This window comes from Glandiceps talaboti, chromosome 14 (genome assembly GCF_964340395.1).
Source record: "Glandiceps talaboti chromosome 14, keGlaTala1.1, whole genome shotgun sequence".
Lineage (NCBI taxonomy): Eukaryota > Metazoa > Hemichordata > Enteropneusta > Spengelidae > Glandiceps > Glandiceps talaboti.
This window is the reverse complement of record NC_135562.1, coordinates 4,567,531-4,584,557: the sequence shown is the minus strand read 5'-3', so window position 1 is coordinate 4,584,557 and position 17,027 is coordinate 4,567,531. Positions and strand designations below refer to the sequence as shown.

Here is a 17,027-nt window from a genome sequence, read left to right as displayed (position 1 = left end):
AATTTCGAATTTTATTCGTTTATGTTAAGATTAAACCTTGTACCAAACTGAGTCAACGACGGTTACTTGCGAATTTGTTCTCAATCTGATTGTAGCTGTTAGTAGTATCTGTACATCTGCATTCATATTGATAAATAGACTCCACAGCATAGTCTTCATGTCGCTTAGATATGGAAATCCTTATCTTATTTTTGAAAATTGAAAGTTCCCATCTATAAGGCATAGGTGAACACAACTGGACAGAGCAGCAACTGGTCAAATTAGTCTGATTCCAAAGTTAACGGGTTACCAAAGAAGATACAGCATGTTGAGTATGGAACAATACAGTGTTAAACAATAACTTACCTCGATTCTGTACGGACATACTTCTGGCTTAATGTAGTCGGGTAAACTACCATCTTCAGGCAATGGTGGGAGTTTTTGAAAGTTGTGTTGATCTTCCAACTAGGTAAAACATGAATATTAGTGATCAACTTTGAACAAAGGAAATTGTTGATACATGTATGACATATGGATTAACGGACAATGCATTGGAAGACCCCCCCCCCTAATTTGAAATGAGAAAAATAAAATGAAGTCAGTCATGTAACATTATTATAGTATTAAAATGCTGATATTGATACACTAACCTCGAACAATTCAAATGCCGCTAGAAGTTCGCCAGCACGGCTACTACCCCTGAAGATATGAAACCATTCCAATAATGGCGGGAAATGAGGTTCCCTGTACGCCTGGTTTTTCATCTTAATGACAGGATTTGCTAACGCTCTACCAAGAAATTCAGCTTTGCCCTGAAACAGATGTGTGAAATGCGTGTATTCAAATATGTTCTTGGCATTCAACTGTTTTTTAACAACTAAAACGGTTTTGCTTTGAATATTTTGAGATTGTCAAAAAGTGACTTGTTTTTCACCAATCCATAAACAGTTGTTCTCTTGAGTTATACATGGTATAATTACAATTGAAAGTACATTAATAAACTGTTTTATATATTTCAACGAATTCTATTGAAGTCAAAAAGTCCAGATTTTGCATACCCCATACTTACAATGTTGTCTTCATCGTACACTTCAACAACAATCATTGGTGGATACTGTTTGACAGCATCAGCTTCTCCATACATCACAACATTATCAAACACAAACGTTTGATCCCATTTCGGACTCAGTGTCTCATTGACCACCTTCAGATGGAAGCATTATTATTATTATTAACTTTATTGCCATAAGTATAAAATTATACAATGGAATTCGCTTTGGTTATACGTAGCTCGGTTAAAACACGAACAGTGTGGATAAAGTATGTAAATATGTTTCATTTTCACTTTAATAGATGTGGTCGAATAGTCTTAAATGTATCAAGCAATGTGTCTTTCTTGAGAAGTTTTTAAAGGGTGAGCCATTGTTGTTGTTGTTGTTGATATCATCACCTTAACGGTTCCTAATGACTTTTTTAATATACAGAAAAAAAACATGACTCGATGTAGAACAATAATGGTACGATACCAAAAACCTATATTTCGAGTCAGTGATGACCTAACGTTTCAACAAAAAATGTATAATTGATGCCTACTAACCTGTGTATATAGGTATTGATTACCAAAGATGACTCGTGCGAAGGGATCGGATAATCCGGAGTCATCTGACCCAATCATAGCTCTGGCTTGGTACAAATGGGCACGAAGCTGATATTTGTGTTTTTCTGTCAAAAATCAAATAATCGTGGATATAAATTGGTTTGCATTCATACGAAGATGTCGACAGACTACTTATTGGAATATGAACCGTTATTGCTGGAATGAATTAACGACTTCTGGAAACAGTAAAAAATGTACTCAGAGAGGCAGATGAGGGGAACAAGGAGAAGGCAAAAAGGATGGCAGAAGAATGAGAAGTATAAGTAGTCGAGCACACTTTAGATATTTACTTAACTGCAAAAACCCACTAAATGACAGACAAACCTAGACATATTAATATAACCACAATCACGCCTTTACTGGGAATGGCAAACAGCGATATCTCACCTAAACCCCCTTTCCACACTCACTGCTTTCTACATGCATGTACTACCATTAAATCTTCCAATTCTACAACCAATAGCACCACAACGACTATTGATGTGATGCAGTTATTGCAACTACTGCTGCAGTCGATCTCAGTTACTACCAATATTTTGCTTACCTCTGTAAGTAATTATATTTGGGGGTATGGTCTTGGGTTTTGACATACGATTCATTTCTGGTGTTATTTCATAACCTAAGGGTAATCCTTGGAGAAACTCACGCTTGTATTTTGCAAGACCAAGCCATAGGTAAACTTGTAATTTGCACTGAGTATTCCAACCACTTTTACCAGTGCTCTTCTTGCCTGGTAGCTGTAAGGAATAGGTATCTTTATACGCTCTGTACTGTTTTGTGGAGTACTAATATAACTTGACAGCATTTTACTCTTAATGGTGATGTGTGAAATTAAATGTCGATACCATTAGTAAAAGTTGTCATGACCATGTCAATATTTGGGGAGGTTTTAAATATTGTATGATTTTAACGGATCTTCCGATGTTGATGGCTCAATATATTCAATAATATGCCTCAATATGCTGGGACGGCATGACTTTCCGTTGTACAGTCAACCTGTTACTCTGTCCTAGAATGTGTGTGCCAATACGTACTCGATCTGATAAGTGAATCTACCGCGTGGCAACGTTTTGTAACGTTGCAACGACGACTGAAAATATAATTACAGTCATTGCAGTGGCTGTGGCAAGTTTTGCAAAGATACTTCAGGAGTGCATGCAGTTATCGGTATCTGCCATTTGGTATAATATCTGTTGGTATATAAAATTGCACACTGTGCAGAATTCTGTTGGGAATTTTACAATAGAGGGCAATGCTATCACAGCTTAGTGAAGGAATAGTTTACATGTCTTAAACCGACGGGTCACAGAAAGTCAAACATACCTACCCTCAAAAAGAACGTTTGAACACGACCACATAGTCTTCCCTTTTCTTCATCATCCTGAGAATACATTAACCGTCTGGCTGGTATTCTATAATATGCAATTCGCTTCTCGCCACTTATCATCCAAATAAAGACATCTGGTAAATTATCTTGTGGCTGAAAGTAAATACAATGACGTCATTAATGTCTGATGACATCAGGTATAGTAATGTGTGTTGTGGCTGAAAGCAAATGAAATGGCGCCATTGAATGTTTGATGACGTCAGGTAAATCATCTTGTGGCTGAAAGTAAATACAATGATGTCATTAATGTCTGATGACGTCAGGTAAATTATCCTGTGGCTGAAAGTAGATACATAGCAGTAAGGATAATCCTGTTGTTAGTATATGATGTACACAGTATTTTGAAGTATATTTTGCTTATCGTGTCTGCCAGTGATCATTATGACTTTCAGAGACCGGTGTGACGCGACCCATTAAATATGTACAATTGTGGAATTGTGTTCATCAGAAAAGTATGCCTACATGAAAACAAGACAACAAATCTCGAAATGTCTTTGGTGTGTCAAGAGGATCATGGACAAGATTCCATATGGCAAAGTTTGAAAGATGCTTGAAAGATCTTTGTTTATCCGGAAAATTGATCCTTAAGACGCACTATATCTAAAGAGGACTTCTGGTTTTAATGTTTGATTAATGGACGCATGGTCAATGCCGCTAATTATCTTCACTTGTACTTGCATTCACATGTACTTCCATTACTAAAGGAAAATATCTAAATCCTATAAAAACCTATAAAAAAACCTGACCTCTTTCGCAAGGTGTTGAATTTTCTTCAAGATCGTGTAACATTCCTTCAACTTCGCCTTGAAATTTGCAGCGGTAACAAGTGAATGCCCATTTGAAGATTTCTTCTTATAAGGACGGACATCTTTGGCTATTTTCCCCTAATGGTAAAAACAACCATTTTAATAAATAAATTTGCATAATCTATTCTATTACTTAGTACGAAGACACAAAAACATCCAAATAATTCGTCACAAAGTAAGAGTGAACTTAAGATAAATTTAGGCACTACATTTCAGTAGACGTTCTCGATTTCCTTGTGTTTGATCTTTTCAAGGTTAACTCTCCATTTCTATGTCAGATGAGAGTGTATCCAAAACGCAACGACAGGCCAAGTGAACTTACTGTTTCTCTCAATATTCGTTTGTGTCTTTCCTTGTCCAAGTTGGTCTTGCCAGGGTAGTGTTTTCCACTGTCACTAGTTAATCTGACTATGTCACTGTAGAAAAACACAAAACAAAGTATTGATAAATAAAAACAACAAATAAATGAATATATAAATAAATATAAAAAAACATTTGCGTAAGTTCAAGTAAAGTAAACCGAGTGATGTTATTTAGTCTCGTCATAATAATAATGTTAGATCTTATATAGCACTTTCCAACGCTGCACAAGGCACTTTTTTGATTATTACCTTGGCACTGGCATATAATTCCCCGGTTCCCTGGGCAGACAATCCGTTGTAGAGAGCAAAAGATTAAAGCGTTAACATTACAACCTCAGCGCTTTCCTACCAGGTACCTATTATAGAGCAGGGTTGACTGGGACACAATAGTGGTTCAAATCTTGCCAAGGACTCTATCCCTTCAATTGTCTGATGCACTTTTATTTGTAGTATACTATCGCACTTATAGTAGTTAAATACATCATATGACATCAACCAAAGTACTTACTTGCAGCCCTTGCTAAGTTGATCCATCACTTTTATCAACAATTTCTCCGGATGAGGATTTTCTTTCATGACTCTGTCGCTTACTTTTGCTAAACCTTCTTCCTGCAAGGATGTCGTCAATGAATTTAGACGTTATAGGATTGTATTACAGAGTACATAAAATTGAATACAAAATTATAATGTCTTGAAAGATTTTAGTACAGAAACGATATTTTATGGAAAAGTGATTGTCAATCTTTTCACTTGAATATAGTTTTGCATAGATTTGGACTTTACGTTTCTTTTACAAGATTATGTATGCTAACTACAAAGGCATGGCCTAATTTTGTAACGACATCGAGGAGATGAGCAAATATGATTATATCGGTGAAATTTCATCACAATAAACATCTCGAACATGAGGATGTAAATAATTTTGATCTTGATTGTTAGCAAAGCAATACTATCATACGTTCACTATCTTGTCATAGACAAAAAAATGACGTTAACTCACCAAGTTTTCTGCAATTCTATAGTACGTGTTCTGGTCATACAGTCTGGTTACAAGGCTCTCCCATTTAAACTTGACATACGCACATGGTTTCTTCTCCTCGTACGGCATATAGTAGTAGTATTTGTCTTTCGTCTTGGGTTGTATTGGGTACGTCATTGATTCGATCTTGCTTGGTTTTGTCTTGGAACCCTCGTCTTCTTCATCTTCAGGTTCAACCTTGACTTCAGATAGTTTGAATAGCTCTTCCATTGTTTTAAGTTCAGCTCCTTGTCCGTCCAAATAGTTACCATGAGTACCTGTGAATCATTACATGTGTTCAAATGTTTACTTGCACCGGTGTGTGCGCATACTAGTGGTATTGGCACATGTACTATTACACCGAAAACAGTACGGAGATCACTAAAACAGGATTTTCATGTAGAAAATGTCGGCGTTATAACACATGTAGGTTACACAAAGCAATCGTACAATTAGCTCTTGTTATACAGCACACATCATTGGGTTCTTCTGTCATAGTATGGGTCATCTTTGTATTGTCACATGATACAATTTAGCTCACATTTCGGTTTTCTTATTAGTCAGAAAATTATGAAATGTCAAAATATTCATTTAAATTGGGTATTGGTTTTTATTGAGATTTTCTTTGCAAGAAAGGCTAATCGTACACGTGCATATTTGATATGACTCACCTATACTTAATTCAAAGCTGATTGGTTTGTCACCAATCTTTTTATCGATCATATTAGCATTCAGGAAACATCCAAACAGAAAGAAATCTTCCTTAACTCCAGGCGCAGTCTGAAAACATTATAAAGATAATATAACATTATATAAGATACGTGATTCATTGCATTGTATTGCATTTCAATGTTTCTTGCAAGGTAGTTGGAGAACTATTCGTGTTACATAACACAGATACACAGACACAGACACTGACACAGACACAGACACAGACACATGCACAGACACAGACACAGACACAGACACAGATACAACTTTATATCAACCTTAGATTGAGCAAGATTTGTTTTTGGGAGGGCCAAGTTTGTGTTCTAAATTTCGCTTTTGGTAATAATACAATAAAGGTGATAAACTCATATTTTAAGTGTACTTCCCAAAATCTAGATATTTTTTATCTCTATCTATTCGTAGGCAACAACAGTCCTATCGGGGGCATTTGTCCGGGGGGCATTTGTCCGGGGGCATTTGTCCGGGGGCGTTTGTCCGGGGGGGGGGGGGGGCATTTGTCCGGGGGGCGTTTGTCCTAGAACCAAATTAATTATATCACAATAATTATCGCAATTCCTAATCTCGTTTCTTATATAGTGTCTTAAATTCTTCCTTTGAGTATAATTAGTAATAGTTAACTTCAGTGCCTTAGTTATGGCACAAGTTATTGCTAATATATGTAATTACTTTCCAATTATTTCATTTTCCTTGTGTTCGGTGTTTTAATCAGTGTTACAACGCAAATGGGAGAAGTATGTCCAAGTGTATAGGTTATTGACGGGTGACTTTATTTTGAAAGAACGACCTTTGGATAAATGCATACATTTACGCTTATCATGCAACTCTTGACACTATTGTTCTGAAAGAATTATTTTTTAATAATTACCTCTGATATTGGCAGTGTCGGCGATTCTTCAACACTAATTGAACCAGAGTGTAAGCTGCTGTCTGCGATCTTCGTCTCGACAGCTATTAAGATCCTTCCACGGTACATACATCCTTCTCCCAAACCTTGATTTAAATGACTATGGTCCCTCAATGCACTGTAACCTCTCATTGATCCGTACAAATTAATCCAACTTGGACCAAACGTGGGTAGGAAGCCTAAATATATATTATTTTGAGTTTATTAGAAAAAAGTAAATTTGATTTTGTGCAATTATTATCAAAATCTGTTCTTTGCATTACTTAAGGGTCTACGTCAAAACAATTATATCATGGACATATGTCATCGCAAAAAAAGTATACTCCCTAATCGTCTAACATTTTTCGCACAACCCGTGTGAAATGCCTTTTTAAGACAATTCTATGCAATATCTAAATTGTGCATGTACATACCGTTATGACCATTATTTGAGATACGTGTCATATCGATAAAATGGGAACCAATTAGTTCATCAATAACGCCATTTCTATCCCGTAATTCTATCTTGATTCGTCGAGAGAGTGGAGGAAAATTTTCCTTGAATACAATTTGCTCGTTCCAAAATGGATTATACCTGTTGTTCTTCACAGTTGTTTTACCCTGCAAGGAAGAATAAGTGACAAAACATACTTTAGTGTGTGTACCGTCAATTATTAAAGATGTCAGTTGCAAGTTTTACTTTTTCATTTCCGGATTTTCTTGTTAGCATGCAATATAATTAATAGACATTTATAATGTAGATTTACACCTACCGATTGTCCACCAAAAGCAACAACAACGAATGGGTCTACCAGATCCTTTATACTTCTAGTGAAAACTTTCTTAACGTTTGCAAGCATGACTGAATTCATCACTGGTAGATCCTCAGCTCTGAACACTCGTACTATAAATTCTCCCATCGATCTTTCTGGTTTCATACCTTCCGGAAGTAGCAGGTTCCTAGAGAACAAATAAAAACAGAGAAAATCATAAAGAGTCGAAAATTTGGGAACATGATGTTTAAGTCTAATAAGAATGACCTGTTTATTAAGAATAGCAGCAATAAAGATTTTTTTTTTAATTTCATCAAAATTACCACCACCTATTCCATATACTTTTGAATAACGATGAAGAAAATTTGAAGAGAAAGTGTACATTATATTATTTTATTTATAATGAATGTAAGTAATACATAATTTAATTAACACCTACTTGTTTAAATGCAGTTTATTTATAAGACTGTACTATTTGTGCAACATCGCCACAACTTTGTGACTTAATGTATAATACGTGACATAAAAAAGTCACATAACATATGGTATTGGTAACTAATTCGTCTATAGACCCCAAAAAGGGATACGCCACCCTCTCCATTTGATGTACTCGCTTATAAAAAGATTGGTCTGTTCCATACGCAAAGCGTTAGTTACAGAGGCATATATAATTGTACAACGTGACCTTGTTATTTCGTATTTAGCAAATACTGAATTTGCTTTCTATGTAATAATCTAACAAATACAAAAGTTTAAAAAAAACACCAATGACTTAAGTTAATATTTAAACAATAAACCACCCCTGGGGATGGTATACCAAGAGTGAATCAGTGAACGAAATATATGCACGAGCGATAGCGAGTGCATATATTGAATTCACTGGTCAAAACCGAGTGGTATACCATTCCCAGGGGGTGGTTTATCGCTATTATATTATACCAGTATATTGAAAATATCGGAAACAAGATAAGACACAACATTTTCTGGTTTCATTTGCGCCCAATCCATCCCTGCACGGACTACAACGTTCTAGATGAACAGTGAACATCAAAATTTGGACGCGTGCCAACTGTGCATTATCGCTCATTTTAGACGCGCTCGTTCGGAGTCTAGACCAATCAGATCTCACGATTTGTGCCATCAATATACTGGTATAATATAATTCTCAATATATCACACTTACTCTTCTTTATCAAAGTTGTTATCATCGTCAATGGCTACAGGCGTCTTTAAAATTTCACCTTTTCCAAAATACGAAATATTCATTTTGACATATCCCTTAATTCCACCATTGATATCCTTAGGATCTATAAGGACTGCCCACTTGTGATAGTACATGTGGTCTAGAATAGACAAATACACAAAAAGCACAGTAATGTCAAGTTCTCTGTCATTCTTCTAATTTGTCTACTGTAGATAGCAATGAGAAGTTTATTTGATACTTTTTCAAACTGGATTTTCTGACCAGCTATATAGTATTTTGCAATATGGTGTCTGTTTAAATAACTTCTCACGTGACGATCGCCATCAAATTGTAAGCCCTGTTAAAGTTAGGATGGTTAGCCATGTATTTGATCCAATCAAAGGTCTGTTAGTCTTAGCAGAGCCATCTCTGCGAAAGTCAATCAACTTTATGCCACGTGAATGCTATAGCAATATATATATATATATATATATATATATATATATATATATATATATATATATATATATATATATATATATATATATATATATATATATATATATATATATATATCACATCTATGCAGTTACATCCCCATTTGCGGGCCTAAATTGTAGAAATTTGAATGATTTCTTCCACTTATTTGTAGACACATGACATCAAAAGTATTTTAGGTTATCTACGAGCAGATTACAATATGCTTACCCTGGGCCAGATGTAATGTGCCTATGTCAAACTTGAATTGACCAATGACATGTCCTGCCTTGAAACGACTGTGACCAACAACAGCCTATCAAAATGGAAACAACAGCAATATTATAAACGGGACTGTTTGTAAGTTTAAGCTAACGGTAGATATACACAAGTCTACGAACGACCAGTTGTAACCAAGTGTGGTTATGCAGTTCACTCGTTCATAGGCAGTTAATGTCGTGTCAAAATGCAAAGATTTAGAAAATTGCACCATAAATGTAATGTCATGTGTTGTCCCAGTCAAGGTCGCAGAAAACATAATAAATAATCGAAATATCACTACAAAGCGAAGTATGGCACATTCCTTCCAAAACATGATCTCCTGATTTGCTTATTTTGTAAGAAATTCATAAAATGTGTAAATATCCTTTCATCCGTACTTTTCGATGTCCAAATTGTATGTCCTTGGAGGAATGAGTTTGAGAAATCAAGAAACTGTTCTTATCTTGATATGACATTACCTGTATCTTTACAACTTTATCAAATAACGTTGCTTGAGCACAGTGGTAGTCGAATACCATTAACTGCAACAAAACGCAAAACATTAATATTCACAATAGGTTATGAGAACAATTATAACTATGAAATTTGTTATTTCTAGGGAAGCAAAAGCAGTACACTTGATTTAAAAAATGAAAAGTTATAACAGAATTTTCATAATGCATATACTATATTTCTTCAGTGATGTACCTGGTGTTATAAAAATACCAGCGACTAGCCATCAGTCAGCAGTATTCATTCACGATTCATTTTGTAGAATGAGACTTGCCAGTTTTGTTATCAAAGTCGACTGAAATGTAATAATAAACCATAATAAACCAAAATCTTGTTAAAGAAAGGAATGCTTGAAACTCCTCACCAACATGCATGCAAGGTAAAATAAGATAAATGCTTACCTCATCAAAATATGGACAGCTAGTGGACTTTTTGACAGCTGTGTGTTTAATGTCATCTCCAACAGTCACACATATTGCAGGGGATATGTCTACACCAGCTAACTGTCGGGCCTCGATGATTGTTACATTTACCTTAGAGAAATTATACAAAACTTTTCAATTTGTGACGTTTCAATTTGAGATGAAACATGATTATCACCGCAGTAGTCATCCTGTCAGTCTGTGAGACTGTTAGTAAATTTGTCTATCCATACGATATATCTGTATATGCTCATTTAAGTTTATTCACTGTCTGTCTGTCTGTCTGTCTGTCTGTCTGTCTGTCTGTCTGTCTGTCTGTCTGTCTGTCTGTCTGTCTGCCTGTCTGTCTGTCCCGTCCGTCTCTGTTATCTACTAGTCTGTTCTCAACCAATCAACGTCTCATATCTAACCTGCCAGTTATGTGGTACTAAAGTGGCATCTTCTAGGGCCGGTTTCTTTTTATAAAGTGCAGACATCCGAGGTTTCTCGTCGCCATCGACATCGCCATCATCTTGAATGGGAAGAATGTTTGCTCATTATCACGACTAAACAAAGATATTTGTAAAACCCCTCCTTAAATGTCTCAGTGTGTATGCAATGTATATCAATCAACTTTAATACTGGAAAAATGTAAAGTTCTTGTCTGCATGGTCTTGATGTCGTTTTAGCATATACCAATTCGGGTGATATTAAACTTTTCAGTAGGCAGATATGAGTAGACATGATGGTAGAATAAATATGTAGAAATAAACGTGTCCATCAAAATTATAAAGTTATTGATTGTGACCTCTTAATGGTATACTCGATAATGATATGCATCATATTTCTGAAAAGGCATTCGACTGTAGGCATATCAATAAGTTCACGATGTATATATTTCACCACGAATCTAGGCTTATGTGTAGCCCTTGGAATGAACATCAAGCTATACGAAATCTTACCGTCATCATAATGTTTGCGTTTCTTCTTCTTTCCCAGTTTTCGAATTTGTTTTAACCCCCTGTTGTGGGAAAGAATTCAAATGATACGAACTCAGACAGTGAAATTAAAATAAGTTTTGTGCAAATTATCCTGTATGTGACAACCACACATCCCTGCATTTGTTTATTTGTTTATGAAAGTGTTTCATTTTGTCAAACTTGTACATCTTATAGATGTAAAGTATACAATATAGACATCTTATATACTTCTAAATATCATTGCAAGTCCTACTGAATTGCCCGGGGGGGGGGTTACAAACTAATACATTCAAGTCCTTTCGATGGGGGGGGGGGTATTACAAAGGACGACATTTCATGTTCCAAGTCATATCGCATGGAAAGGGGGTTGGTTATCCAAATCAACTTGTTACATTTCAATTCCTGTTGTGAATATAATGTATGCCAAAGTTTACATGTAACTTACATCCCAAGCCCCATGGAGAGAACAATGTATTAGTAAGTCTATCTGCCAGTACATTACAAGTCCTTCACAATGAAGCGTGGGGGGGGGGGGGGGGGGTGTTCAAAGTCATCAGGTCACTTACATCCCAAGTCCTATGGAGGGATGGGGTATTTAAGTATATCTGTTAGTTACGTTACAAGTCCTAACAAATAAGGGGGCGCAAAAGGGGGATGGGGTCATGTTACTTACATTCCAAGTCCGATCGAACTAATACTTGATCTTCTAGACAAACCATCATCATCATCCCACCAATCTTCCTCCTCTTCTACAATTGGAGCAAATCTTTCATGTGTCCAATGGCAACCAACTTTGCCATCCGGGGAGAAGTACAGTATGTCGAGTGAAATGACTGTCTGAAGTTGAAGAAGTTTGAAATGAAAGTAAGATCATAACGCAGCATGTTAGAGCAATAGACGAAAAATATTGTGGACGCGTCTATTTTTATTCTGGTCAATATATCCATCTAGGGCGATTGTCAAAAATGCACCACTGTTTGAAAATCGATAGAATGGTACGTTATTTATTTGACATTGTTCTGTTAAATGTAAACCTAATTACATCACCGTGTACTACACATACGTGTAACATTCCCCAACCGTTTTTCTACTTAGTTTAAGTATTTGACATTAACAGTTGATTGCGAAGTTTTGGTCCTTTACAATACCACTATTCAATGTGTTCTTCTTCGTCTCATTTTCATAGTTAGATCAATACCCTTAAATTTTAAGTTTGATAGCTGATTAAATCAATAAACCAAGCTAGGTTGAAGTGAATCATACATATATATATATATATATATATATATATATATATATATATATATATATATATATATATATATATATATATATATATATATATATATATATATATATATATATATATATATATATATATATACCTCCAGTTGAGTATTCCTGTGTGAGTCCAATAGACGCTCAGTAATGTATAATTCTCCGTATTTTACCAAATCTTGCGTTATTATCTGTAAATGTCCAACGTATCTGTAACGTCGAAGACACCTTTTCCATTACATCAATTGTCTTTTTCAAATGGCCATTCAACTAGTTAGCAAGACAGACAGACAGACAGACAGACAGACAGAGGCATGCATGCATGCAATCCTCAAAGTAGGCGGTATATCGAAATATATAGTAAACACACAATACACATTCATAGCTAGAACGGGTTTTCATCTCTAATTTATGTCTTCACTTCGTTTGAAAATGTCTCTTCTTGTGAATACTCGCGACACATTTACCGCTCTCAGTGGTGCATATAGACTACCTTATGATGAACACGACCACCACAAGTATTACAATAACTATCTTCCTATGAAATATGACAACACCATTGCTTGTAATGAAAACAATCATGATATATGCAATTGTATAATACACTAGGATAAGATATAAATATAAAAGTTAATCACGTACACATTTGTTCGTAATTTTCCATGGTTTAGTAACACAATATCTATAATTTCATCTTGATGGAGTTCCGAGCCTACAGGCCATTCGAATTGCTGCAAGAAAAAATATTGTATCATGAAGGACTTGGGTTGGAAGTAGGTAAATCATTGACAATACTTGGTGGGCAGTGGGCTGGTGGGGAAGTTGAAACCCAGGGGAAGGGAGGGTAGATATTCTTCACCACCAGTGGGAGGGCAATTAAAAACAGCTAAGCATCCTCCACACAATTGCTTTGGGGGTGGCGATTACATTGCAAACATTATTTTTGGTTTGAAACAACGTATTATTAATGAAAACCACAAATCTGCCCATTAGCTGCACCTATAGACATCAGGCCACTTACAGGGGGTAGGCGATTAATAGAGATATTTTTTACACATTGCAATTAGAGATAGATCATTGATAAAATACCTATCGCTCTGTAGAAATATATTTCATGGAAAGAAATTTGAATCATCTTGAAAGCAAATTAACAAAGTTAACAAAATTATTCACCCACCTGATCCCATGTCGCTTCTTTGTCATGGCTTTTTACAATTTCGGTATATTGATGATTGCCTAAAAATATAATACAATTACATACAGTTTGTATTACATAAACTTACAACGTGTAGACCATTGAGACAACCATTAATGTACGAGTAATTGTGATTAATTATGTCAGAAAGAGGAATAACATTCGTTCATAATTTTGGTTTTGTAAACTGAGTTTAGTGGTTGAGGTTGTAGTCAGTAATGGACCCAAATTGTCAAGCAGATTGCAAGCAGAAAGACATACAGTGGAATTAAAAGTTCGATAACTTGCATTGCAAGACATTTAAGGTTTTGTTTGCTCACAATGAAGAAAGAAATGTCTTGGTTTTTACTAGAATCAATCGTATTTCCACTTTTAAATGAAAACAGTGGCGACGAAGCTTAACAGTCGAATTGGATTTATATTTACGACTTCCGGGTTCACAACAAACCTTATTCCAAATTTGGACATGGACTTATTGATCAGCGTTTGACGAGTTTATTTTTACCACCGTACTGTAAAGATATAGATACCATGTATACATGTATATATGTAAACGCTGCTAGGACAGAAATAGACTTAGAGTAGGGTATGGATTAAAAAGTGAACTAAAAAATTTCTTAAACTTAAAACTGAAATTTCGGAAATAACTCTTCTTCTTTATGAGTTATATTCCGACACTCTTAATAAATCTACTACCTTGTTTTGAGTTTTCTTCTGAATGTTATTCAAATTATATCCTACTTTCCCATAGTTATAGTAATGCTTCTTAGTATATGATTAACTTGATAATTTAAATTAAAAAATCCATATTGCCTACGGGACAATGGTCAATGTTATAAGTCGATTGAAATTTACTTTTTAAACAAACTTTCTACTCCGGACTGTTCCTCTAATTCCCATCTCTTTTGATATCAGGGTAATTAAAATCACATTGACAGTGAATAAAATTCATATTACACAATATGACAAATATAGATGCATAATATGACAAGGTCAGTCAAAATATCGAGTGAAGATATCTTTTACCCTTTTGACATCTCATTCTAAAAAAGTGTCTCCTTTGGTCAGCTAAAAGGCATATAGCATAATAGTCTGCTACTGATATAGCTGCAACAAAATGTGATGACGCTAAATGGTTGTGCGTAAACATGCATGTCATTTGCATATGAAATGTTGAAGTTAAATATAAATGCGCGCGTAAATATCCTGGTACTTGGGAGTCGTCAACTCGGTTCTGACATGATACCTTCATTAATTTGCATGTCAGAAAAGAACAATAAAAAACGTCTTTTTGTGTGACGATATTTCACTGTGGTCACAAAAAACAACAACGATAAATGTGTTCTTAAAATATTCAGTTACAAATGATATTGGTAATATACGGTACCCGGGTACGATACGTGGCCTGAACGCATGCATTGTTTTTTTTCGCAATGACGGGCGTACAATTACTTTATGCCAAATATAGATGTAACATCGTCACTCCAAAGGATAAAGTCCGACCCGTGTTCATTTGCCTGATATAGTATGTGTTGTCGATAGACATGAATTATGCTGGTTGTTTTAAAATCCAAGGATAAAGTAGATTTGCCTAAAATCCAAATTATTCTGGAAAAAAAATTGTGGTGAAGAATAATTTTTCGTTTAATATTCATAATAAAAAATCAATAAAACGTGTTGTTACAATATATTGTTTGGTATCAGTATCTGGTGACATTTGAGTTTGGTTGAATTGGATATACGGGAAAATGTGTATTGTTATTATAACTTTACAGCGAAAATGTTATTTCATCATTTTAACGTTGGCAGTTTTCATTTTTTTTCTTGACACGTTGACATGGCAAACTTGAGTTACTTGTTTTAAATAATCAAAATTATTGTCACCTTAACATAAAATATACATAAATGTCAAATTTACTACGGTTTAAAAATAATACTTTCATGTAAATAAAAAGATTTTTTTTTAAAATTGTCTTGTACGTATTAACACCTTCCTGCCAAGTAATCAATCTTTTGCGTCAAAAGTGATGCTTTGTTATTTTATCTACTTCTAAGCGCATCTTACTTTATTTTAGAATTCCTTATAAGCAAATGCGACGTAAGGTAACCAGTGATGGGGTGGGTTGGAGGATTTACATCAGAGAATGTGACAAACAGATCTTTACCATCACAAAGAACGCACGAATACCACTGTAATCACAAAACGTCGTATTGAAAATCATCAGTATATACGCCACACTTCCAATAACAAAATCACCAAAACCATGTTTCAGCAAGCTGTATGAACACATATCAAGCATGTATCGGCTATTTTATCACCCCCAAAACACAGCCACAAATATTTAGATGTTGACACTAGAGTTATAGGAATTGGATTTACAAATATCAAATGAAATGTGAAAATATATGATTTGTGAACACACGCAATGTTGATTACATAATTATGTATAAAAGTCGACTTACATGTTTTTAGATCGCTGTGTGTAATATTTATATTCTGTGGATTTCTTATCTTACTGACTTAGATGACCTTAAAGAGCCAAAGTAGCCGTTAGTCTACCGTATAAGACAATCGTCCTGTATCGATGTTAGAATGACGTAGTACTGTCTGAAAACAGTTATTGTACTGTATCCGTCACTGATACATCGTGCCAGTTTCTGTCAACTTCGTAATTCAGTTCACTACATTTTATCTAATTATACCAATACAACTTACCCCTGAAAATAATTTTCACTTGCCGGCCGCCCCTGCCTCGTAATTTCCAAGCATTTTTGATATGTACAACGAGTGACATTTTCAAACTGTCGAGGAAGGCACACTGGTATACCTTTTGTACTGCATGTATAAAAAGTATGCAAATTATGCGTCGAAAGAGAGGTTGAATCGATTGCTATTTATATACCTGTATATTTTATAGAAACTGCGCAGCACAGTACAAGTATCGTCAGACGGCTACATTTATAAATTTGAATATTTGAATATTAATTAAACATGATAATATGACGTAGTTATTTCAAAATAGTTGGCCTGTAGATAAAAAAAAACCCGATGGGGCGTCAACACAGAAACCTCGATTAACCTATAAGGTACATCGCATGATACGGTCATGACGCTTCATTTGTTTGTTTGTTTGTTTGTTTG

The 17,027-nt window shown here is 35.1% G+C and overlaps 1 protein-coding gene across 8 annotated transcripts in view; it reads right to left on the bottom strand.

Annotated features, from left to right (window-relative positions):
• LOC144445429 (otoferlin-like) overlaps window positions 1-16,713 on the bottom strand; it is a 33,993-nt gene extending 17,280 nt beyond the window's left edge. For 6 of the 8 annotated variants that reach the window (XR_013481903.1, XR_013481904.1, XM_078134970.1 and 3 more), the window contains exons 1-25: window positions 16,602-16,713; window positions 13,868-13,926; window positions 13,333-13,421; window positions 12,798-12,900; window positions 12,086-12,249; window positions 11,395-11,453; window positions 10,864-10,964; window positions 10,433-10,564; window positions 9,998-10,060; window positions 9,489-9,573; window positions 8,781-8,940; window positions 7,598-7,784; window positions 7,259-7,445; window positions 6,807-7,024; window positions 5,881-5,989; window positions 5,192-5,487; window positions 4,700-4,800; window positions 4,152-4,245; window positions 3,770-3,907; window positions 2,964-3,116; window positions 2,181-2,373; window positions 1,577-1,701; window positions 1,049-1,183; window positions 630-791; window positions 346-444 (exon numbers count right to left, since the gene is read on the bottom strand). Coding sequence is in view for 6 of the 8 variants with exons in the window: in XM_078134970.1 (XP_077991096.1) it covers window positions 346-444; window positions 630-791; window positions 1,049-1,183; window positions 1,577-1,701; window positions 2,181-2,373; window positions 2,964-3,116; window positions 3,770-3,907; window positions 4,152-4,245; window positions 4,700-4,800; window positions 5,192-5,487; window positions 5,881-5,989; window positions 6,807-7,024; window positions 7,259-7,445; window positions 7,598-7,784; window positions 8,781-8,940; window positions 9,489-9,573; window positions 9,998-10,060; window positions 10,433-10,564; window positions 10,864-10,964; window positions 11,395-11,453; window positions 12,086-12,249; window positions 12,798-12,900; window positions 13,333-13,421; window positions 13,868-13,926; window positions 16,602-16,680 (3,291 nt within the window). In the remaining 2 variants the exon portion in view is untranslated. Of the gene's footprint in view, window positions 1-345; window positions 445-629; window positions 792-1,048; window positions 1,184-1,576; window positions 1,702-2,180; window positions 2,374-2,963; window positions 3,117-3,769; window positions 3,908-4,151; window positions 4,246-4,699; window positions 4,801-5,191; window positions 5,488-5,880; window positions 5,990-6,806; window positions 7,025-7,258; window positions 7,446-7,597; window positions 7,785-8,780; window positions 8,941-9,488; window positions 9,574-9,997; window positions 10,061-10,432; window positions 10,565-10,863; window positions 10,965-11,394; window positions 11,454-12,085; window positions 12,250-12,797; window positions 12,901-13,332; window positions 13,422-13,867; window positions 13,927-14,911; window positions 14,931-16,601 lie in introns of those variants that run through there. The other 2 variants (XM_078134972.1, XM_078134974.1) reach the window with 2 other exon arrangements.
• Between the last annotated feature and the right edge of the window lie 314 nt (window positions 16,714-17,027).